The sequence below is a fragment of the Diabrotica undecimpunctata genome, chromosome 4, assembly GCF_040954645.1.
Source record: "Diabrotica undecimpunctata isolate CICGRU chromosome 4, icDiaUnde3, whole genome shotgun sequence".
Taxonomy (NCBI): Eukaryota; Metazoa; Arthropoda; class Insecta; order Coleoptera; family Chrysomelidae; genus Diabrotica; species Diabrotica undecimpunctata.
This window is the reverse complement of record NC_092806.1, coordinates 99,092,640-99,117,318: the sequence shown is the minus strand read 5'-3', so window position 1 is coordinate 99,117,318 and position 24,679 is coordinate 99,092,640. Positions and strand designations below refer to the sequence as shown.

At 32.2% G+C, this 24,679-nt stretch overlaps 1 protein-coding gene across 2 annotated transcripts in view; it reads right to left on the bottom strand.

Annotated features, from left to right (window-relative positions):
- Positions 1-24,679, bottom strand: part of LOC140439824 (uncharacterized) — a 256,661-nt gene that overhangs the window by 210,420 nt on the left and 21,562 nt on the right. Inside the window, exon 2 of one of the 2 annotated variants that reach the window (XM_072529976.1) lies at positions 10,664-10,849. In XM_072529976.1, coding sequence (XP_072386077.1) covers positions 10,664-10,760 — 97 coding nt within the window. In that variant the 5' untranslated portion in view covers positions 10,761-10,849. The remainder of the gene's footprint in view (positions 1-10,663; positions 10,850-24,679) is intronic. The other variant, XM_072529977.1, reaches the window with a different exon arrangement.

The window sequence follows — 24,679 nt, the reverse complement described above, 5'->3', positions numbered from 1 at the left end:
AGCTGGGAATAGGTATGGTTACAGTTTTTACAATCGCAATTGGTAAACATTTTTATTTAGCTAATTGTTTTATAACATTAGCCTAAGCATCAAGGTCTTTAATTGCCTTTTGCCAACCAGATCGATAGATCAACGTTGAACCAAGTCTGTCAGTTGTTTCTAGAATCGTATAGGCAAAGCTCAAAATAGATTATTTTTCTTTCGACGTTTGACTGAAAAGTTAGGAACTACTAAAAACACTTCAGTCAAAGGCCGAAAATACAATTTTTTTCGGGGTTTGCAGAAAGGCTTTGATCAAACCTAGAATAAACTAATCATACCTGGAAGAGACCTTTTATACCAGTAGTCATATCGGGAAGAAACCCATCGTCCTTTAACTATAATATATGCATATAGGTTTTACGTAATTCATATGTCTCTCTTTCTTATCTCTTTGATTTTATTTTAAGACTTTTATTTTGTCTTGCTCTGAATAGAGCCTCTATATTTTCAATTCCATGTCAAAACTAAAACTGGATGTTCACTATGCTTCGATTCTACTTCTCTTTCCTTGCGTAATATGTTGAAATAGTTTTATTGTATATGCTACCAGCCAAACCCGATTTCAGGACATATTTTTTTGGCCTGGGCTAAACTAATTTTCCTTTTCGCAATAGGATTAATTGGTATAGCCTAGTCCAAACCGATTAATCCTAAGCCCGATGGGATAAACCAGTTTACGCTAAGCTAAACTAGTTAATCGTAATATAAATACGCACACTCCGGGATAAACTAGTACAGCCTAGTCAAGTAACTGAGTGAATATGTCAGTACATGCAAGAAATTCCTACATTACGCCCCGAACATTCCGCTTTGGTCACGCTCGCTCATACGTACTTTGAACACTCATTTTGCATCCAGTTGCCAGCCGTGCATAAAGTGTTTAGTTAATTACTGCAGTTTAAAGTTAATGGTTTATGTATTATAATACATTACAGCATTACAAAGTTTCCTTTTTTACAATATGGGTGAACCTACATCAAGTCAACAAGCTGGATAAAAACAATGAAAGGAAAAGTTTTTTTCGTCATTTAATCAGATGGACTTTATTATGTGATTGACGCAGCTCATGTGCCTGTTGGCTACGGTGGTCATGACAACGGTAGAGAATTTGTCAATATTGTAAGTTAATTTGCCAGTCTCTGACCAGAATTTAAAATTTTGCACGCAAAGCCCATGCATAGTTAAAGCCAGAGCTCTGTTGAATATGCCAATCAAGATATTAAGAATATGATATTAGTTTTTGGATGAAATACAATGTTTCCAAAGAACACTATCGACTCAGTAGGAAAGATTCTTCACCAAAGAAGGAGAAAATGGAGAATGGACCTTGGCTACCGATCATTTAAACTAATTGTAACTTGTAATTTTGTGCCAAATATTTTAATATTAAATTTTAAGTATATCTTCTTTTTTATATCAAAGTCAGTGTAAAAACAGTATCAGAAAAAATATTTTTGATAAATTTTCAAGATAGAAAAAATGTGTGCCGGTGACGGCACACATTTTTGTGACGAAAAAAACATAAACTTAAAATTGAGACCGTGTGAAATGCCAACAAATAAACAGTCACTATTCTTTCTATAATCCCTATCCCAGGTTGGTAATCATCACAGCTATTTTCACTTTTGAGATTGCAGCTCTGAACAAGTCGACGGAACTGCAATTATACCACTTTCTCAGATTGTTGAGCCAGGAGATGCGTCTTCTCCCATTACTTCGTTTTCCCTGTATTTTTCCCTGCATTATGGTTTGTAGCAACATATATTTATCCCCTCTCATAACGTAGCCGAGATATTGTAACTTTCTTATCTTAATCGTATTCATAATTTCCATTTCCTCTACCATCTTTCTGAGGACCTCAACATTTGTTATTCGGTCTACCCAACTTATTTTTAATATTCTTCGGTAGGTCCACATCTCGAATGCTTCAAGTCGATCGCTCACCTTTTTCTTTAAGGTCCTGGCCTCCACCCCATACAGCAGCCCCGAAAACACATATGAACGTAATATTCTTATTGTGAGTTGCAAACTAAGGTCTCTACTGCATAATACTTTTCTCATCGTATTAAATGTTGCTCTAGCTTGTCCAATTCTCATTTTTATTTCTTCTGTATACTCGTTATTTTCATTAATAATTGTACCAAGATATCTGTATTTTTTTACTTTTTCTATTGGAATCCCTCTTATGTTTAAAATGTCTTGTTGTTGTGTTTTGGAAATTGTCATAAATTTTGTTTTATTAGCATTAAGCGTTAGTCCGCTTTCCTCATTAGCATTTACTACATTATCTAGAAGTGTCTGTAGATCTTGTATATTCTCTGCAATTAGTATAGTATCATCGGCATATCTGATATTGTTGATGGGTCTGCCGTTGACTTTTATTCCAATTGGTACATTTTCGAGTGATTTTTTAATTATTTCTTCCGAATATAGATTGAACAATAAGAGGGAGAGTATGCAAGGGGAGAGGGGGCCTTACGCCTCCTTTTATCTCTACTTTCTCCGAAAGTTCTTTGCCTACTCTGACTTTTGCTGTTTGGTTAAAGTAGAGATGAGTTATTATTCTTAAGTCTTTTTTGTCAATGTGTTTATCTTTAAGTGAAATGAAATATAATGTGTAATAAAATGCTACTCTAAAAGATTTTAAGTGTTCATTGTATCAAATTGTTTTGTAAAATAAAATCAAGTAGCTGCAGCGAATTTTTGAGCTTTGAGTAAGTAAAAATGATACTAATATTACGTTAATTTTTTAATATCACCCTTTTTAGTGCCTACTATATCTGAAAAACAAGGAAATATTTTAGGACAGCGGAAATAAATACGAGATGTTAGACGACGATACTGAGGAGAGCTGTGAGCAGGATTCAGAAGGTGAACCAAAAACGACAAAGTTTAAATCCAATTAGTAAGGTGAAGAATGGGGAAGGTGAAACGGGAGGAGTTAATGATGTAGTAGATTGGAGTATTAGTCCAATAAAAATTTTATTTGCTATCATTGATGATGACGTGTTAGACCTAATTAGAATTTAGACAAATATTCAGGCTTTAAGAATTACGAAGGGTAAATGGATACCGATTGCGAATAATGTGGAGCTGCGAAAGTTTTTCGCTATTATAATTTACATGGGCCTTGTAGTATATCCAAAAATATCTGATTATTGGCCAAGAAATCTTTCATTTGCAAATAAGTCCATACTACGACACCTGCATTTCTCTGATTACTGCACTAATGATCCCAATGGTTGACTAACCAAAATTAGACCATTAGTCGATATTTTTATCCACAAATACAAACACTTAAAAACTCACGAAGAAGTTGTCGTAATTGACGAATCGATAATACCTTTTAAAGGTAGATTAAATTCTAAGCAATAAATCCCTGAAAAAGCTTCCAAATATGGTGTAAAATTATCTAAAATTTTTTATTCTTAAGGTTATACTTTCTACCTTAAGATTTACGAGGGTCAAATGAAACAAAAAATGGTGAAGAGAGAGCAAGAAACATAGTTGTTTAACTGCTTAAAGATTATGTTGGATGTGGAAGAAATTTAGTAGTAGATAATTTTTATACTAATCCACAATTAGCTCAAACGCTGTTAGAAAGAAACTACTAGGAACGTAAGCTTTCTATCAACAAAACATACATTGAAAATGTATGAACTTGCAAAAAAAAATAGGACAGGAGAACCTATCATAAAACCCGAAGCTATTTGTTTTTTTTACAATAAATACAAACAAGGTATCGATATATCTGACCAAATGGCCAGCTATTATAGTGTGTTACGAAGAACTATCAGATGGTACCACAAAGTAGCTTTGGAGTTACTTTTGGGAACCTCGATTGTTAACGCTCATCTTCTATATAAAACAATAACAGGTAAAAACATTACATCTAAAGATTTAAGTTAGTAAATTATTTAAAGTTTTGCATAGAATTCGACCGAGAAAGTTAAAAAAGTCCAAAAATTTGGGCTGATCAAATTACAGGAAAGAGACGAGAGAAATCCATATATTTATTTGGTCTGTTTTAACTCACAACATTAAATCACTATTCAAAATTTAATACTTTTTGTAACTTGGTATTTTGTATTTTGTTTTTTAAGCAATAAAGTTTTTTCTTTACGTTATTATTAATCCAAATCCATTAAAAATCACATTTTACTTTCAATATCTAATATGCTAGTTATATTACACTTTAATAAAACTATGGTAACTATAATTTCATTACCTTATTTTGAAACCAATACGACAAACTCTGGTTAGAAAACTCAGCATTTGAAATAATTTAATAACGCTGGATGTCGGCGTCTCACTGTCATATTTTGTGCGAGATGCTGCCATCCCACAATGTTAAGGTGTTAGTACCGTAGTGTTATACCGTAGTGTAGCCTTTTGGTTTTATCCCGCATATCATAAAATACCGAAAAATATTCTTAATCTTTTTGCGTCTTTAAGAGTGATAACTAAACATTTTGGGGCCTGTTTATAATAAACACATTGCTCTTTAGTTTGATCTGGGTTCTACCTAGATATTTACGCAGGAAATAAACAAGAATAATTCCGCTTATACTTATACCCATTTTTGAGAATGAGATCACTTCTCGGTGGATCGGCCGCGAGAGCGGTTGCTTTCATTGTGAAAGTCCGAATTTGGTCATCGGTACTTCGATGTTGGCAGCCGTAGAGAACAATGGTAGCGATTCAGAAAGGAAGTTCGTTTCCGTGAAGTTTTCGAAAAACCGGCTAAGTTTCGCTTAATTCCATATCTACAGTAAGAAGAAGGTGATTTGAGCTTAAATTGTAGTTTAGCAATTTTTATGATGTGAGTTAATCACCGTTTTGTTGTAGGTTATATCCTGTGACAAGGGATTTGATAACAGCATCATATGGGCTAAGTAAGCCAACATAGTTTTAAGTGGAAAATAAGCAACCGAGTTTAAAGGATCAGATATTGTTATCCTCCAGAATAACCTGAAGTCCAGTTTTGGTATTTGATTTGATTTCTTCCAGGATTTGTCCAGCCTGTATTTCATCTCTTCCAAAGGTCGGATCTAGATTATTTGAAGTTTGTTAATCAATTTTTGTTGTTCAAATCTAAGACAACAAATTTTTTTAACAATTTAAAAAAGAAATATTTAGCCAGTGAAGGAATAGCTTTGTTAAATTTTTCTAAATAAACATTTATCGTTAATACACTAAGATTTGCTCTCATGTCATTTTAAATAATTTATAAATTAATAGTTGTATTTTTTCTAAACATTAAAAGTTTTATGTATCAAATGATTGTCATGTTTTAGTTTCTTTTGACCAATAGTCAACTTTTGACAATTAATTAATAATTCAGAAAAGTTTGGTAGGTAATTAATTTCGACATATGACAGAAAGTACATCCTTTTCTGTCATTTGGTACATAATCATAGTTTTAAAGTCTGTTTTGTTAAAAGGTTCAATGTAATGTTTGTTGATAAATTTAAAAAAAAATTTTTGTATTAACTGTTTATCTAAAAAAAAAATCTGTTTCAACTTATATTTCTTTTAAAAATATATTCACCCTTAAATATTTTTAGGATAGAAACCTAAACCTTTCTTTTTGAGCAACAAAAGGATTTTTTTAAACGGCGTCCTAATTTTAAATAGTTTAGAAATCTTCGTGTTTAGTGTTTGTCCAGGACATTTCTGTAAGTATTTCTTGATTTCTTTTTAGTAGTTAGATCTTCGAGTTCCTCAAAAGAAGGAATCATTATCCTCGACCCCGCTCTTCAACCAAAACACGAGTATCCGTTCTCAAACGTTTCAATTTTTTTGCTTACCCTATTTCTAAGTACAGTAATTGTTCAGGCCCCCCTTTTAACCCGTTATAAGCAAATAATATTGTTACAGTAGGTATCTGGTATAAATAAATTTACCCTTAGAGAGACCGTGAGCCATATGGTTACATCTGGATAATATTAATAATAATTTGAATGATAAATAGAATACTAATATTCCAGAAGTTGTTATTATACAGGTTAAAATAGTTGTATATGTTTTGTTTGTTTCTTAAAATTTATAATGACTGACTACTTACTTGCTAAATATTTGTTTACTATATGTATAAAGTGTCTAATACAATAAAATAAACTGAAAATTAACAATAAAAACTTTTATTCATAAAGAAATAGTTTTCTCGCACTACTTTATTTGGTGCAGGCATCTGGTACTATACAAATGAACTAGCATTTCATGTGGCATGGGTATAGGTAGGTACCTTTAAAATATTACCATAGCCGTCTCATTAAAATTGTTTACAGGTTTTTGTTACGATTAAAATACTTTACCTATATAAGTTACATTTTTTTTGTCTATTAGTCATTAAAATCGTTGTGCATAGTTCCTAATTCCTACTTTATTTTATAGCAAAACTCCTTTGTCAATAAACTTATTCGCAACACTATTAGGTTTTAGTGATATTTGTTCAACAAAGTGTGCATCAAGTATCTTACATTTTAAAAATATTATATGAAGACAAAGAAGATGGTATATTTTTAGATAAAAACAATATCTCCGAGAAGATAACCCTCTGATAATAATTACAAATCAAACCATTCTTGAGGATTTCTTGTTGTAAAAACTTACATCTGTTAATAAATATAATCCATAAAACCCCGACCTATTTTAATTCAGAACGTCGAATATATAAAACTCCTATATGAACTACTCAGTATACCATTTAATGCCTTAAATAACAATAAAATTAAACCCTCACGACTTTGATTTAACAACTATTCAGAAACTCTTAATTCTTTACCAAGCAACGGAATGCACATACCAGTTTAAAAATATCAAAAGACTGACATATCCATCCGTCGATTTCGGATAGTTGTGTTAGTAATGCTGACAAACATTCACGATAGTAAAAAAAAATCGAAAACTAGGCCAAAAATTAAAAATGTTTCTAATATAAAATGAAGGAAAGATGAAAAAGCAACCACCACGCTTTCTTTCTTGTATGCTTATTTAAACAGTTTAAATCTATACGAAACTAATAAACTGGTTAACTTAATAATAAAATTTAAAATACAAAAACTTGAAGGAGAAGCTCAGCAATGTCATAGGTGTCAACATCTCTCTCGGTCACTTCACAAATATTATCAGAGAATCTTTGGGTGTGTAAAATGTACAACCAAATACTGGTCTGTCTCTTGTCTCAAGTAAATAGGAAATGAATGTGCTAAATGTACAAATTGTCATTAGGGAATCCTCCTGGTAATTGCAGATGGTATTCAGTACATAAAAAACTGCAAAAGAAACATTAGTCTAAATTGGGAAGGAAAATAGCATCACATCAATCAGCTTCCTTAAGGGGTTGACTGCCATGAGTAGCACAAGTGGTACTCAGAGGGATGGTTGAAACAGGGGTTTTTCAACAACTGATACAAGCTGTTTCAGTTCCACAAATTATCTGTTTCAAAAAAACTGCTTTAGTTTCAAACTGTTCCAACTCTTACACTGTGTTACGTATGGGTTGCTTCAATACCAGTTCGGTTTGTTTCAGAAAGGTTGTTGCGTTAACAATAGACCATTGTATTTATTTTTGTATGTTTTGAAAGTTTGAAGTCTTGTCGCGAGTCGCAGTAGAATTAAATTTTAGATAGTTTTATTGCCGGTTTAATACCTACGTGTTATTTTCCTTTTAAGTAAAATATTCTTTTATGACGAGTTCGAATTCTTTATTATTCTTTATTGAAAATGAAAAGTGTGTCAAGGCACAATAAAAGTAACCCAGTTTGGAACTTTTTTACCATAGTTGACAACACGATTGCGAAGTGTAATATGTGTCAGTTACAAATGTCGTATAAATCATCAATAACAAACTTAAAAAAAACATATTGAAAGAAAGCATCCAACTGTGAACATTCCACAAAAATCTGTGTTACGTATGTAAGTAGTGACATTGGAAATATAGAAAACGTTGTGGACAGCGCCAGTGTTGTCATCACTACCACTACTAGCTGCGATTCACAGCAGTCAAGTATACACTGGTCTTCTGGTCTGTTGTGTGATAAAAAACTGTTATATTGGAACAGGAAAACTTATTGATCAATATCTGTTCCAACATGTTCCAAATAAAAACCTGTTTCGAAAAGAACAGATCCTGTTCCAAAGTGGCATCTCTAGACTCAGTTAACTTGCCATTTATGCTGCAGCTCTTCTAGAGCATGTTGACCAACGATTTTTATTTATAATTTTAATTTAGGCTTTTCTAAGAATCTTTTGGGGGTTAGTTAATATCTTTTAAGGTATTTCACACCATTTTGAACTTAAGTACCTATGATGGTGCTCATGGCCCCACGAGTGATGTTTTAATAAGGGCTCCATGAGCGCCACCTCTGGCACTCACAATAAAATACTATATTCTAATATTTATCTACGGTATAATGAGAAACGGCACTAAATACAGATTACTGAAAATAATCCTTCAAGGCAAAGTATTCGGAAAGCGAGGAATTGGAAAAAGAAGAATATCATGGTTGAAAAACCTGAGGAAATGGTTCTCACACAATAACAACTAATCTATTTAAAGCATCAGTTAATAAAATAATTAGAGCCAGAATGATCGCCAATATTCTAAACAAATAGGCACCAAAAGAAGAAGAATAATTACCGACCTGCAGATTTCTGTTAACTAAAATTGAGAATATTAGGGGTTGCTAACGATAGATGTCTATCCTATTAGTAGTGGCAAGTATAGAAAAGGCTTTTTCAAGCTCTTACAGGTAGTTTAGTTGTCTGTTGTTGCGATTGTAAATTGTAATAATGGATTCCAAAGAAGACAAGAGATTACTGCGTTTGTTTAAGACTGTAGAGTTTAAGACTGTAGATGTTAAGCAAATCATCGTCTATTTCGGAGTTTCATGACAGTGACCTAGCGGACCCAGACACTAGACAGTTAAGATTCCAACAGTGATGAAATCAGTGAAAATGAAGTTTTAAGAAATAAAGAGTTAAATATTGAGCAAGAATCAGCACCTACGAATGTTCCCATATCTGAAGATTAGCAAATATCTGATCAGCAAAGGGTTAAAAATATAAATTATAATACGAATTCCGAAGAAGTAGGCGCAAACCCTGATCTAATAGATACAATGCAAGATGCCAGCCGTTTTGATTTCTTTTGTTTGTTTTTGATAAAGAAGTGGTATCACTGTTAGTAAATCAAACAAACAATTATTATGCTCAACAATACTCAACAATATATTGGAGGACCCAATATAAAGAGAAGTGCAAGAATTAAAAGCTGCGTACTGGGATGGGGATGGGTTTAGTAGTTTCTCAGGCTCATTATTGGAAAAACACATAATAATATAATAGCAAACTGACAAACTACATGCAAAGAAACCGATTTGAGTTGATTTTGAGGTACTATTATAACATTTGTATAAGATTTTAATTACTTAAATATATATTTATTTTTAGCGTGTTTCATATTTTGGATAACAACACAGGTTCCAAAGATCGGCTTCACAAGGTTCAGTCCCTTATTGACATACTATTGGATAAGTTTAATCATTGTGTAATTACCGAAATGTCACTGTGTATAGATGACTCAATGGTACTATTTTAAGGCAGGCTAAGTTTTAGGGAGTACCTGCAAAAAAAAAGGCATAGATATGGGGTTAAAATTTTTTGTTGTGCACTGACCCTTTTTACACTTTGCAATATAAAGTTTATGCTGGAATAAAAACTCAGCCTGGTATATCTGTTTCTCCAAAGTGGTTATGGAATAAATGGAGCCATATTTCGATTTTAGTAGAACACTATATGCGGACAACTGGTATAATAGTGTCACTTTGACAGAAAAATTGCTGGATAGGCAAACCTTTTTAGTAGGGACACTTCGAGCCAAATTGAAAGGCAATCCAAATGATGTTACTAAAATCTAATTTTAACACCATTATCATTTTGCCTTGCAATATTCTAGCCTAAGCCGCAGATTCATCTAGAATTTTAAACTGCTGCGTTAGTCTTTTTTATTTTTCTGTACGCCGGGGCTTGAACCCACATCCACTGAACCATTCGACAGTGAAGCCAGTGAGAATCGACCGCCTGGCGCGCTTGGCTATCTGAATTAAAATGTAATAGGATATCAATACTAATACCAAAATAAAAAATTAGATTAAAGAATATTTTACTGCGATAACTTCAAACTGTTAACTTGGTTTTTCTAACGATTTTTCATTGGAATTACTTAGGGAGTCAGGATTATAAAAAGGTAGTATGATTGGATTGCTATGACTAGGATACATAATCAGACATAGCAGAATTGGTATAGTTTGCCAAGCAGCCAAATTCATATACCGCGAGCTTACAAAACAATACACCAAAAGTCCTTCACATAATATTGAATGCTCGCAAAATAACATTTAAAAAAAGACTTTTAACCCACTTAATATTGGTTACCCACAATAGCAAACATAATATTTGTTTTTGTTAACTTTGTTTTAATATGTTTTATTTCTTACCGTGGTCTTTTAAAGTTTAGACCTAATTGCTGATAAAAAGCTTTTTTAATATTAAGGGAAATAAAATTATTATTATATGCATTTTACACGTTTGCCTAAGATTGCTTTGCACATATTACCTTTAGACTTACATTTATTGGTTCCCTTATCGTTATTGTTAATTTCTTTATCTTCCAAAGGCAAAATTGGCTGAATTATTGGTGGAAAGGACTTCATCCTTAAATAATCCCATCATTTTTATATAACAGCGGCATAGTTATTCTTCCAATCCATTTTCATGCCATCTGAATCGTAATGGATGATATCTAAAACACATAAAAATTGCAATACAGTGGTAGTTACAAAACAAATACTGTTTCACAAGTTAGTTTGAAATAAAAGTACATAAGCAATTTAAAAGTTGTCACAAAGATTAGGTACTAATCCTTTTAACATGTTATTTCTTAAAATATATTTTTAAGATATCCGATATCATGAACCTCTAACAACATCAGCAATCCTAATCATTACAAACATCTCCAATCAACTAAAAAGGCTCATCCAATCTTCTCCAGATATTAACGAAAATACCCAACAGACCGATTCACAAATCTTCACTACTCTTATAGTAAGCAAACCAAAGCCAAACCAAACTTTTGCTTTCTCTAGAGACAGTTGAAGATAGTTGAAGACAGCAAACCACCATTTATCTTAAACTATAATGACAAAATATGTGTTTTTTTGGAAAAAATACTATATGCCAGTCATGCTGAAATAATTTAAAGAAATTACCCAAATTAAAAATATCCAGTTAATTGAGATTATTATTTTTGTTTACCTTCATACCCAAAATTTAAAATTAAAAAATGATATTATTAGGTTAATAAAAAAACTTAAATCTCAATATTCGCTCTTTGACAGAAGAGACAAATGAACCACTACCACAGGCAAAATTCTAGCATGTCTCACTTTTTTATTTTACAGTGGAATCTTAATGGATTTATACTCATTTAGAACAATTTTTTTATACACAATTAAACAGAACTTTTATTTGATTACATTTACATACAGGTATCTACGGAAATAGAAAAGCAGATCAACTGGCAAACAAAAATCAAATTAGCTCAAACCACACTGTTAAGTTAAAAACATATCCTTACACCGACTTAAAGAACGTAGTTAATATCCGCTTTAATGGTACATGGTAAATTCATTGGGAAAAAGTAAGGTACACAATTAAATGTAATCTGCCCAAAAATAAATTCTGTCCTGGATAATCCTTCAAACAGAAGAAACCAAGTTAAGAAACCAACCGTCTACGAATTATCCTTGCTGCTTTAAAACACAAATATCCCTCTCTTGTCGTTTCCCCATTACTGAGGATAGTATATATATACAATAACAATAAAGGCCTTAGAGGCCCATGGCTTAAAAAGTTTGTTCTTTCTTCATTTTCGCCTTTATGTACTGAGATCTTCTCTGGCTCGATATGTGATTTTTCTCCATTCCTTCTGGTTATTCATTTTTCTTTTCTGGCCTTCTAGTCCAATTTCTTCCATATCTTTTTCAACCTCCTGGTTCCATCTATTTTTTGGCCTTCCTTTTCTCTTTTTTGAAGTTATAGTGTAGTTTAGTACCCTTTTTGGAGTTCTCGTGTTCGGCATCCTTTCTAGGTGACCTCGCCATCTCAGTCTCTGTGCCTTTATGACTCCTATTATGTTAGGTTGATTATATAATTTCTTTAACTCATCATTTGATCTTCTTATCCATAAACCGTCCCTTATTATTCCTCCATATATCTTCCTCAGGATTTTCCTTTCCCATATCTCCAGTAAATTTTGTTCATTTTTTGTCATTGTCCATGTATCACTGCAGTATGTTACTATTGGTTGTATAGTTGTTTTGTATAACTGTATTTTTGCCTTTCTTGATAAAAAATTGCTTTTCAACATTCCACTAAGAGCATGTACACTTCTATTGCCTGCCATTATTCTAGCTTGTATTTCTTCTTTAATGTTAGGTTTACGTGATATTATTGTACCTAGGTATGTAAATCTTTCTACCATTTCGAATTCGTATGATGATCTTTCTTCTACTTCTACTTTAAACTTTTGTCCATCCCTGAACTGATCATCTGTCCACTGCATACATTTTGTTTTAGTTTCATTTATGTAAAGTACCATTTTCTTTGCTGCTTTTACTATTCTCTGTACTATCTCCTGTAGCTCTTTTTTTCCTCTTGCCAGCAACACTATATCATCCGCAAATGCCAAAACTTGGTGTCTTTTATGATATAGAAGTCCTTCTCTATTGATTTTCGCTTCTCGCATTATTTTTTCTAGGCATAAATTAAAGAGTAATGATGACAAAGGATCGCCCTGCCTTAATCCTTCGTTTACTATAAATTTGTCCGATGCATGATTGTTTACTTTGACTCTGTTTTCTGTATTCTCTAAAGTAAGATGTATCATGTTACGCAACTTTCTGCTAACTCCCAGTTCCTCAAGGGTCTCTTTTAATTCCTTTCTTTTTATTCTATCGTATGCTTGCTGGAAGTCGATGAATAGCGCTATCGTTGGTAAGTTGTGTTCATAGCTTTCTGCTTGTAATTCTCTGATTATGAATACTTGGTCCGTTGTGCTTCTCCCCTTGTTTAAATCCGCACTGATATTCGCCTATTATATTTTCAATTTCTTTTTTTAGCTTATCTTTTATGGATTTTCATAGGATTTTATATACGGTATTTAGTTACGCTACTTCTCTGTAATTACTGCATTCTGTTTTGTCTCCTTTTTTGTGTAATGGGCAAATAATGGCTTCCTTCCAATCTTCTGGTATTCGTTCTTTTATCCATATCTCCTTTATGATCTTATATATCCAATTATTTAGCAGTTTTCCACCATATTTCATCGTCTCTGCTGTTATGTTATCGCTTCCAGGGGATTTGTTGTTTTTCAGATTTTTTATGATTTCCTCGATTTGTTCTTTGCTGGGTGAATTATCTTCTATGTCTTCTAAGTGTTCGATTCTTGCTTCTGCTTCCATACATTCTTTTGGGTTTGACTTATTATTGCCATTTAGTAATTCATCAAAATGCTCTTTTCATCTTTCGACTATTTCTGCTTCCCCGCTTATATTATTTCCTGCTTTGTTTTTAACAAATATGGGTTTTTGTTGGAAACCTTTTTTTTTATTTCTAGCACCTTGATAAAGGTTTTTTATTTTTTTATTTCTGTAATTCTCTTCTATTTCTTTTAGCTTATTTTCTATGTGTTTTCTCTTCTTTTCTCTCAGCACCCTCTTTACTTTTTGTCTTTGCTCCCTATATCTATTCTTGGTCTCTGTTGTTTCTTTCGTGATCATTTCCATCCTTAATGATTTTCTTAGTTCTATTTCTTTTTGGCACTCTATGTCGAACCAGTATTTCCTCTTTTAATTCTCTTGTTTATTACATTCTTTTGCTGCTTTGTTCATTATTTGCTTTATGTTCTCCCATTTGTTCTCAGTTTGCTCTTTAATTTGTATCTTTTTTAGTTCTCTTTCCATTGTTTCCTCGTATATTTCTTACTCTTTCTTTGTTGCCAATCGAATTGGGTTATGTATACAATTCTTTTTTTTTATTTTGTTTTTGATTTCTGGTATCAGTTGCTTAATTTTGATGCCCACCATGTAATGATCTGAGTCAGCGTCTGGTAATCTGTATCTTCTTATCTTCTTTATACATTGCTGTTCTTCTTTTTCGATGAGCACGTGGTCTATTTGGTTTTTAGTCTTTCTATCTGGCGATATCCATGTTTCCTTGTGTATTTCTTTTCTTTCGAAATATGTGCTCAGTATGATCATATTTTTTTCTCTTGCGAAATCTATCAGGAATTGTCCGTTCTCATTAGTTTCATTGTGTTTACTTTATTTTCCTATTGTCGGTCTAAATACTTCTTCCTTCCCTATTTTGGCATTTGCGTCGCCTAGAATAATTTTCATATCATATCTGGGTATATTTTCGATTGTTCTGTATAATTCACTGTAGAAACATTCTTTGACATAATTATCTTTTATGATGGTGATTTTTTGGTATTTTCCCTTGAACCTGATACAACATATGCGGTCTGATACTGGTTTAAACTCTACTATTGCTTCTTTTAGCTCTTTTCTTATCATAAAACCTGTGCCTAACGTTCGATTCTTTCCGCCGCTGTTAAAAATTGTATCTTCTATTTCTAATATATCATTTCCCAGCTGTTTCGTCTCCTGTAAAGCTACTATGTCAAAATGGAACTTTTCGATTTCTCTCGCTAAATGTTTAAGTTTGCCTTCTCCATATGTGCCTCTTACATTCCATGTTCCTAAAAGTAAGTGTTCTTTTCGTAATGTTTTTTTGTGTTTTGCTCCGGTTTTAATTTTTTTCCTCTTTTTTCCTTTTTTTGTATTATCGCTAACCTTGTTCTGTGTTTGTTTCGTCAACGTTATTTCAGTAGTACATTTAGTTGCTAGTTTTTTGATGTTTTTTTACATATTGCGCCTTCTTTGTCATTCCACTTCCATTCGCTGTTATTAACCCATATTTTTTTTACTTCAATCTTGACTTCATTTCCTTTATTTCTTTCTTCTTGAGCAATGTTTCTAATTGTTTTCTGTATTTATTATTCTTTTATGGTTGCATCTTCGTTGATATATATTTTGTACTCTTTAATTTCTTTTAACTTGTGCTTTTTTTCCATAATTTTTTTTTTCTTCTTGGTTTTCTAATTCAATTAGGAATGTTTTTTCGCCTAACTTGTGAGCATTCCTTATTTTAACCTCTACCCCTATATGTTGTTTGATAAAATTATTGATTGTTCCTTTTAACCCTGCTTGCTCATATGTGTCTATCCTTAGGCCGTTCATAACTATGTTATATATTCGTCGGTGTTTTTCCATAACTTCCATGTTTTTTGTTATTTCTCTGAGTTCCTCCTTGATCTGTATATTTTCTTGTTTTAGTTTTGAATTTTCTTTTCTCAGCTCTCTGTTTTCCATTATGAGCTTTTCTATCGTTTCCTTGCATTCTTTTTGATTTCTTTTTATTTCCTTAATATCATCGGTGAGGTGGCTCATCATTATTAGTAATTGATCAATTTTTGTTGCCTTATTTTTTTTCACTGGAGTTTTTGTTGGTGTTCTCGAGAACTTGTTGCTCTTTCTGAAAATGTTATCTTCTTCCTCGCTGTCTTTATATCTGTCCTTCCTTTTTGCCCCTCCTTCTGAAAGTGTATCATCACTGTCTAAATTTTTCATATATTTTTCCATTTTCCGGCGCCAAACACTGTCTTCCACCTCAACAGTTCAGAGAAGACAGCGTTTACCGTATTTATTTTATGTTTATTAACCGTTGTTATTTTTCTGTGTCTACCCCGAAAGTCTACTCACAACGGCAACGTCGCAATTTCAAAGCTCAGAGTTTCGTTTCTATGCTTTGATGTTAATAATTAGGCTTATCAATTACAGCGATCTTACTTTTTATAGGGCCTTGGTGTTTTCGGATGTTATTTCACCGATTTTAAAGTTTTTTTCTTAGCACTCTCCTTCACTTAATGTCTTATATTGTTCACTGGATATTTTCAATAATTTATTTCCCGTTACAACTCTCAGAAATTGAGTTTATTGCAGACGACAAGTAAAATATTTATTTACGTTTTGGTTACCGTGTTGCCAGTTCACTAAGGATAGTGATTTCTTTAAATATTCCCAACAATTTTTCTTCATTGGTCCTTATCTTCAGCTGCTCTGAGAGCTTCGCAGAATGAGTTTCCAGTTAAATTCCTAATTTGGTCACACCCTCTATTTGGTGATCGTCCTCTTGATCTTCCCCGGAACGTTTACAGAAACAATTAATCTCTCCAAACTATCGTCACCTTTGCGAACTACGTGACCGAAAAATTACAGAATACGTTGCAGACATATTGTGGATAGCCTTTTTTTAATCTCAAGTTGGTTTAGAATGGAAACGTTTGTTCTATGAGCTGCCCAAGGTATGCGCAGCACTCTTCTCCAGCACTACATCTCAAAGGCATCAATTTTTTGGCGCTCGCGTCCGCGAAGAGTCTAAGTCTCTGCCCCGTATAGAAATATTGAGAATACAAGGGCACTCACCAGTCCTATGTTGATATTACAAAAACACAAATACTTAATAACAAAAAAACACTACCAATCTGTACCAGCTGCTCTGATCCACTGACCGTTAAACATATCCTGCTTGATTGTCTGCAATTCATGGAAGAAAGAAGATCTCACGGAATTACTGACGATGATCTCATAACAATTCTCCAAAAAAAATCCCAGTGTTAACATATGTAAAAGACATCAAGTTATACGATTCTATATATTGTACTATTTCTTGTGTTTGTTATATACACTAATAATCCTATGCAGTTGATAAGTGGGTTTTTGTATTTATTAAATAAAAAAAATTATGAAATCGTAAAGCATTAAAAACGATGTTACACAAGTCTACTGGAAGCTAAAACTACTGAAAAAAAATATATATCTAAACAGTGGCAAGAAAATAGAACGTCCATAAATAAAAACGGCACTAAATACTTAGTAAAGGTATTAGTAAAGTGATTATAAAATAGTTAATCTACTAATGGTCTTCTCTCTTCTTAGGGTGCCTGTCCGTTCCGGACGTTGGCGATCATTCTAGCTATGATGACTTTGTTGGTTGCTATACGGAATGGCTGTGTTGAGGTCTTTCTATACCATGCTCTCAGGTTAGCAAGTCAGGATATTCTTCTTCTTCCTGGAACTATTTTTATTCAATGTTACCTTGCAAAATGCATGGGAGTAGCTCATATCCGTCTTGATTTACCATTATGTATCCCAAGTACTGCAGATTACGGCCCCTCACGGTGACTTTGTCTATCCATGGTATCTTTAGGATATGAACTAATGCTCTAGTAAGGAATAAAAATGGCGATTAGTCCAAATTGACAAAAAAAACGTAACTGTGTTCTCTACACAACAATTTTTACAGCAAAAAAAGCGTGAAATAATTAATAGACTAGAATTAGGGAGTTAACTCCAAATGACTCAACCCATGGATATAAGAAGTATTATTATAAAAAAGTCGAAATTGTTATTAAAAATCAAATAAATTCAAATAAATTTAAAGTAATAGCAACTAACTCAATATCTTATAGCTCTGAAATGATCCAATTGACTGAAAAGTTGCTAAAATTAATGATTATTTATTTGCACCTATCGACCATCTTGACCATCAATGACAATTACTAAAAAACTTATGACTTTTTCCTTCAATTTCTTTGCGGCTCTTGATCTTGTCTTTCATGATAAGCTAAAGGATTCTGTATCGGTCTCATCTAAGAACATGTTCTAGGTATGAAATCTTTTTTATTTTAATAGATTTAAATAAGTCAGGAATGGTATTTGCTCTAGTTAACATAGCTGCGTTGGTCATCATCGCTGGCCACGTTATTTAGAGCATTCTTTTGTGCAACCACATCTCAAACCATGTAACAGCACTAACCAAAAATAACATTTGCTCAATCTTTAACATAATTTTAGGTTTAAATTGTACTTACAGACGACTAATTTTATATTCAAAAATGTGCGAGCTGATTTAATTCTGCATTTGATCTCTTTACTCGGATCTAGTTGGTCTGTAATATAGCATCCAGGTATTTAAAATAAGTAACTTTTAAATTAACTAAAATAAAGTTTTGTTAGTCTATCTGTAAGGAAGCATTGTTGTGAGTTTGGTGACTGAATATTAAAAATATTGTCTTAAAGACTCATATTTAGACTTATTTCTCTTTTTGTCAGGTTTACATAATCCAAAAACTCTTGAAGTCCCTCTAGACTATCGCATAAAATAGCAGTGTTAGACTACAAGCAATTTTATAAGTTGTTGATAAATTTACTTAAATAAATTAAAAAAGAAAATATAGCTATTATTATGGGTGACTTGAATGCAAAAATTGATAAAGAGAAAAGTGGAGAATTAATTGGTGATTTTGGTCTAGGAAAAAGAAATGAAAGGGGTGAAATGAAAGGGAAAAACTATTTGTAGAGAAACAAGAATTTGCAATACTAAATTCGTTTTTCAAACTACCACCAAGACGTTTGTATACTTGGGTCAACCAGGAAACATAATAAAGAATCAAATTGATTACATAATGGTGAATAAAAGATTCCGTAATGGATGCCTATCAGTTAAAAGTTACCTTGGTGCTGACGTATCGTCAGATCCCATTCCTGTTATTGGTAAATTACCGTTTAGATTTAAAAAGGTTATAAAAAAGAATAGTAACAAAAAATGTAATATGAGAAGATTAAAAGATAAGGAAACAAAGGAGACAGTCGCACGGATTCTTTCAGAAAAGCTAAGTACCATGGAGCAAACATATGATCCAGAAGAATCAGTTCATAATATATGTGAAACCTTCAACAAGATTAGAGAAGAACATCTAATAGAAAATAAAGAGAAGGGGAAAAGTTGGATGAATGAAAATATACTGTAACTCATGGAAGAAAGAAGAAAATCAAAGAATAATAAAAGAATGTACAACAATATTCAGAGAAAAATAAGAACCGAAATACGAAAGGACCAAAAAGAAAATCGTCTATCCGTACAGAAGGAGGAGAATCCGATGATATCAACATCAAAACGTGGGGTCCGACAGGAATGTATACTATCCCCCTTACGGTAATTAACATATACTCAGGAAATCTTTCAAGAAGCAGTAGAGGAAGTTGAAGCCGTAATTCGAATTAACGGAGAATGTATCAATAACGTCAGATACGCAGATGACACGGTGGTATTCGCTGAGAGTTATGAAGCCCTCTAGGAGTTAATGAATAAAATTACAGAAGTGATTCTGTAAAATAATAATGCAATATTTAATAACAACTTTAGAAATTATGAAATTCTTATCAGTACAGGTGTGTACACAGGTAAGATAAACTTACCACTTAAGGAGGGGACTCTTTGGCCAAACATATTTGTACGGCATTTATGACTTAGGTAGGTAATACAAAAATAATGATCTACTATTAAATGCCATACAAAAATATTGGCACCAGAAGCAGAAAATTTTTTAACTTTGGACAAAATATTCGTTACAATATTGGATGTCATTAAAGCACCGAAGAATAAGAAACCCCCAGGTATTGACAGCATATCAGCTGAAATTCTTAAAATTGGAGAACAGACACTGATAGATAGATTTCATAAACTAATAAAGGACGTGTGGAACATAGACGAAATTGTCAGGAGACTGGAAAAAAGCAATTATATGAACAATCCATAAGAAGGGAGACAAACCCAGCTACAAAAACTATAGAGGCATATCCTTACTCTGCGTGAATTATAATGTGTTTACGGGGATCATAAACTGGAGATGTCAGTTCACAGAGCAAATCGTAGGAGAATAGCAGGCAGAACGATCTTTCAACGTGAAACAAATATTCGCAACGAAAAGGATAATGCTTGCAGTTAACAAAGAATACTTCTCCCGATCTCAGGTAATTCGATTTAAAGACATCCATAGGTAAGTAAAGTCCAAAATATATGAAACCATCATACAACCAATAGCAACATATGGCGTAGAAACATGGAGCATAAAAGAAAAGACAAAAACTTTATTAATATGTTTGAAAGAAAGATATTGAGAAAGATCTTGGGAGCCATTTGCGATAATGGTATATGGACAATAAGGTTCAACCACGATATATACCAATATTACAAACAACCCCTATAGCAAATTATGCAAAATTACAAAGATTGCGCTGGGCCAGTCACCTTATAAGAATTGATAATAATCTAGTACAACGCTTAATGAAACTATGGTGGGACTTTGGCCAGTAGTAAGACCGAGGAAGAGCTGGACGGACGAAGTTAGAACCGATGTTAAAGAGATGTTGAGGGTAGATAACTGTTTACATAATTTTCGATTTTACTTTTCTTTAGTATGTTGTTACTTTACTGATGTAGTTCGTTGATTAGAATTAAACAAAAAACAACGTAAATAAAAACTGAAAATCAAAAAGGTCTCTTAAGAGATAAACAAGCCCGAAACAATAAAGCCATACAAAACAAATAAATATTTCTATGAATCTTTTGCTAACAACTGCAACATTTGTTGATAATTCGGCCATCTTAGTCTCAGATATGTAATTACGTCTGACACAGCTTGAAAGATTCACTTTGTAAAATTGAAAACTATCTTAAAAAATGGAGGGTAATGGCATAACATTTTCTAATAAGAAGAAATACTGACCTACCCTTATACTTGTTATATACTTGATGTATACACCTTGACAGATATCTTAACTATTCTAAACACATCCTCGTCAAGAGAAAAAAAGAGTTTTAAAATGTATCCCACTTATTAGTGATACCAAAGTATCACTAAACGAACTTTTGTGTATAAGTCTATATTAAAATTAATATGAACGTACGGAATCCTGGCAAATCCAATCTGGAAATCCTCTTATAAAGAAAAGAGATAAAAATACAAAAACAAAGTATAAAATATTGTGGAAAAGATAAAGTGGTCCGATAACTTATAAAATCACAGAAAGAGGGCGTTTAAAAAGTTTCAAACCAATGGACCTACGTCATAATATTTATTATCAAATAAGTAGTAGTTTATATTAAGAGTGTTTACTTAAAATTAAGCACTATTATGCTTACAAAATAAGTTATAATAAAAAATAATTTTTGTCCTAAATAAAAGAGATAGGTACATTAAATATATATGGGGATACCAAAAATAATATTTTGCTTTAACTTAGTTCAAGATACATTTATTTTTCTGTATGTTTTACAATTTTATGTGATAGGAGTTTTGTAACTGGATACTATATATTAGAAGCAATATTTAAAAAAGTATTATTATCTGTTCACAACATGTTGTCATCTTTATGTAGACGAAAATTAAATATTTACCCCATTTCTCAAAAAAAAGTATTTAAACATAAACCATCGATAAACTCTAAACATATATATTTGCACAATAGGATATCTCCACACTTTACTTTAGATTATGGTATAAATATTATCTAAGTTTTTTAATTACAACAAAGGCGACGAAAGTTTTTAAAAAACGAAATCAATGAAAGGAAACCTAGATTCATGGTTTCATGGTTCAGATCAGCAAATATTAAAACGAACATATTTATTATTTTACTAATATTACATACACCATACAAGGCCGAGTCGATAGTACGGATAGCGGGTAGTGCTTTTCTACAGACCCAGCAGAAGGCAGACTACGTTAGTTACAGTTTGTCTAAAAGATACAGGCCTTAATCTTTTATCATATCAAACCCCTATTTATTCTTTCTCATGCCACACTCATTGCCAACCCGCCTGACAAGCTTGGTAATGAGTCTGTCAAACCCACCCACTTATAATGTTGCATATAAAAACTCAAAGAACGATTCTGAAGGAACACTTCTGCAATCTGGGAGAGGCAAATAGTCAACTAATATAACCCCAAAACATACAATAATAGATCCATGAACGACGACACAAAGGTTTATGACATCAAAGAAGAATTCTTTGGTATTTGGGACATTATCGGTCTAGCACAAACAATAAGGAAAGGCGAGCAAAAATTTTATTAAACTCTTGGAAATTTGCTTTACTTTAAAAGTAATAATAATAACAAATGTAATGATAAGCAACGAAAAAAGAAAATTTATAATAAACAAAAGATTGATTTACCATGTACAAACTACGAAAGGTATATCAGATTGCGTTGCATACATTATAATTAAAAATGTGTTTGCAAATCATAAAAGTGTATGTTTTAATAAGTACATATGACCACGACGATATTAAAAAATTGTATGCAGACATTGTATGCAGAAAAAAGAATAGATGCCTTTGAGATGTATATATACAGACGCATGTTGAGAATTCCATGGGTACAAAAAGTTACTAATGTTGAGGTACTTCGTCGCATGTGTAAACAAAAAAAATTACTAAGAATAATCAAAGAGAGGAAAATGCAATAATTAGGTCATGTGCTGAGAGGCGAAAGATACGAATTACTTCAAGTTATACTGGAAGGAAAAGTACAGGGCAAAAGATCAGTAGGAAGACGCCAGAACTCGTGGCTAAACGACCTGAGGAGATGGTTCGACCGCTCATCCGCAGAAATCTTTCGAGCCGCAGTTTCCAAAACTACAATTGCCATTTGGATCGCCAACCTTCGAAAGGAGACGGCGCCATGAGAAGAAGAATGCAGACATCATTTGTAGCCCTAGACCAAAAAAATGTTTTGATTAACATTAATAACAAGAGACTTTAGTGCCAAATTAGAAAAGAAAGTAAGTACAGAATAAAGCAGAATTGGAGGATATGATATGATAAAAGATGTAACAAAGGTCACATACTAATAAAAACCTGATCGAAAATGGACATGGCTAAGCCCCGATGGTAAGACCAAAGACGCGATTGATCACAACCTGCCAACAAATATATCTATCATTAAATATGTGCCTGTGTTCATTTTTTTTTCTACAGGTAGCAATCGTAAACTGTTTCCAGCAAAGTTAAGCATTATGAGTCCTTTTGAGATAAAGAAAAATATCAAAAGTAACCAGAGATTGGACATGAAAAATATTACACTAGAAAAACAAAAATATAAAAAAAATATTAGAAGAGGAACTGTTTCACTTACGTCAAGTTGTTTAAAGTATCAATACTAAGAACAGATCTCATTTTGGTAGAAAATACAGAATTTTCTTTTAAGCTATTTCTACGTTAAAATATTTCTTGGAAAAAAGCACAAAAAAGACTGTACACTGGACTCCACAAAAGACACATTAAAAAATGTGGTTATGGTACGCGATTGATCACAACCTGCCAACAAATATATCTATCATTAAATATGTGCCTGTGTTCATTTTTTTTTCTACAGGTAGCAATCGTAAACTGTTTCCAGCAAAGTTAAGCATTATGAGTCCTTTTGAGATAAAGAAAAATATCAAAAGTAACCAGAGATTGGACATGAAAAATATTACACTAGAAAAACAAAAATATAAAAAAAATATTAGAAGAGGAACTGTTTCACTTACATCAAGTTGTTTAAAGTATCAATACTAAGAACAGATCTCATTTTGGTAGAAAATACAGAATTTTCTTTTAAGCTATTTCTACGTTAAAATATTTCTTGGAAAAAAGCACAAAAAAGACTGTACACTGGACTCCACAAAAGACACATTAAAAAATGTGGTTATGGTACGGGTGTCAGAACTCGACCACTTGTTAAAGGTAAAACAGCAGATAGAATAAAGGAAATTGAGTGCCAGCCTTTTAAATGATTCCTTAAAATAGGTGACAATAGATCTTGGTTGGTATAGCATCATAATGAATAAATAACATGTTGACAATTGACTGAATATAAGTAGGTTCAATTGACAAGTTATCCCCAAAACATCAACTCAAATTATTTGAGTATATTAAATATAAAGAAAAAACTAGATTGTAATGTTTCTAAGTACCTACGATACTTAAGTGTATTAAAAATTTCATCTCTTGATTGGAATTGGAAGAATTTTTAATAAAAATCTGAAATTTTTTTGTTTCAATGAAGAATAACTTCTCAAATAATTGATTACAAATAATGATTGTTATAAATTAATAATGAAATTTAAAAAAAAAAGTAGAATAATTTTTATTTAAGATTGCACAAAGTCACTCTAAAGTCTCCCTCAATAATTTAAAAAGATGTTGCTTTAATTGAAGTGGTTTTGTGCAGAAAGGGTATATTCGCATTTTTAAAATTCTGTAAAACCCCTTAATTTAACAAATATTGTTAATTAATTAAATAAATTCTAAACCGAAAATATGTTTTACTGTTAAAATATGATATTTGATAAACGGTTTAGTTCACTTTAAAAATAAATTTGATGCACTTATGCCGTTTTTGCACCAACACATTTTTTTTGGAAGTACAAAACAAAACAAACCAAACATTTTTGAAAGTACCATTGAGATACAATAAAAATATATGTTTAGGTACCTACAACTAAATTTTTAAAAACAAAAAATTATTTGTAGTAAGAACTAATCACATATTTGTTTTTATTTTCTTTGGTAACTGGATTAACTGCTTTGGGTCCCGCTCCATTGCTTCTTCTGATGCCCC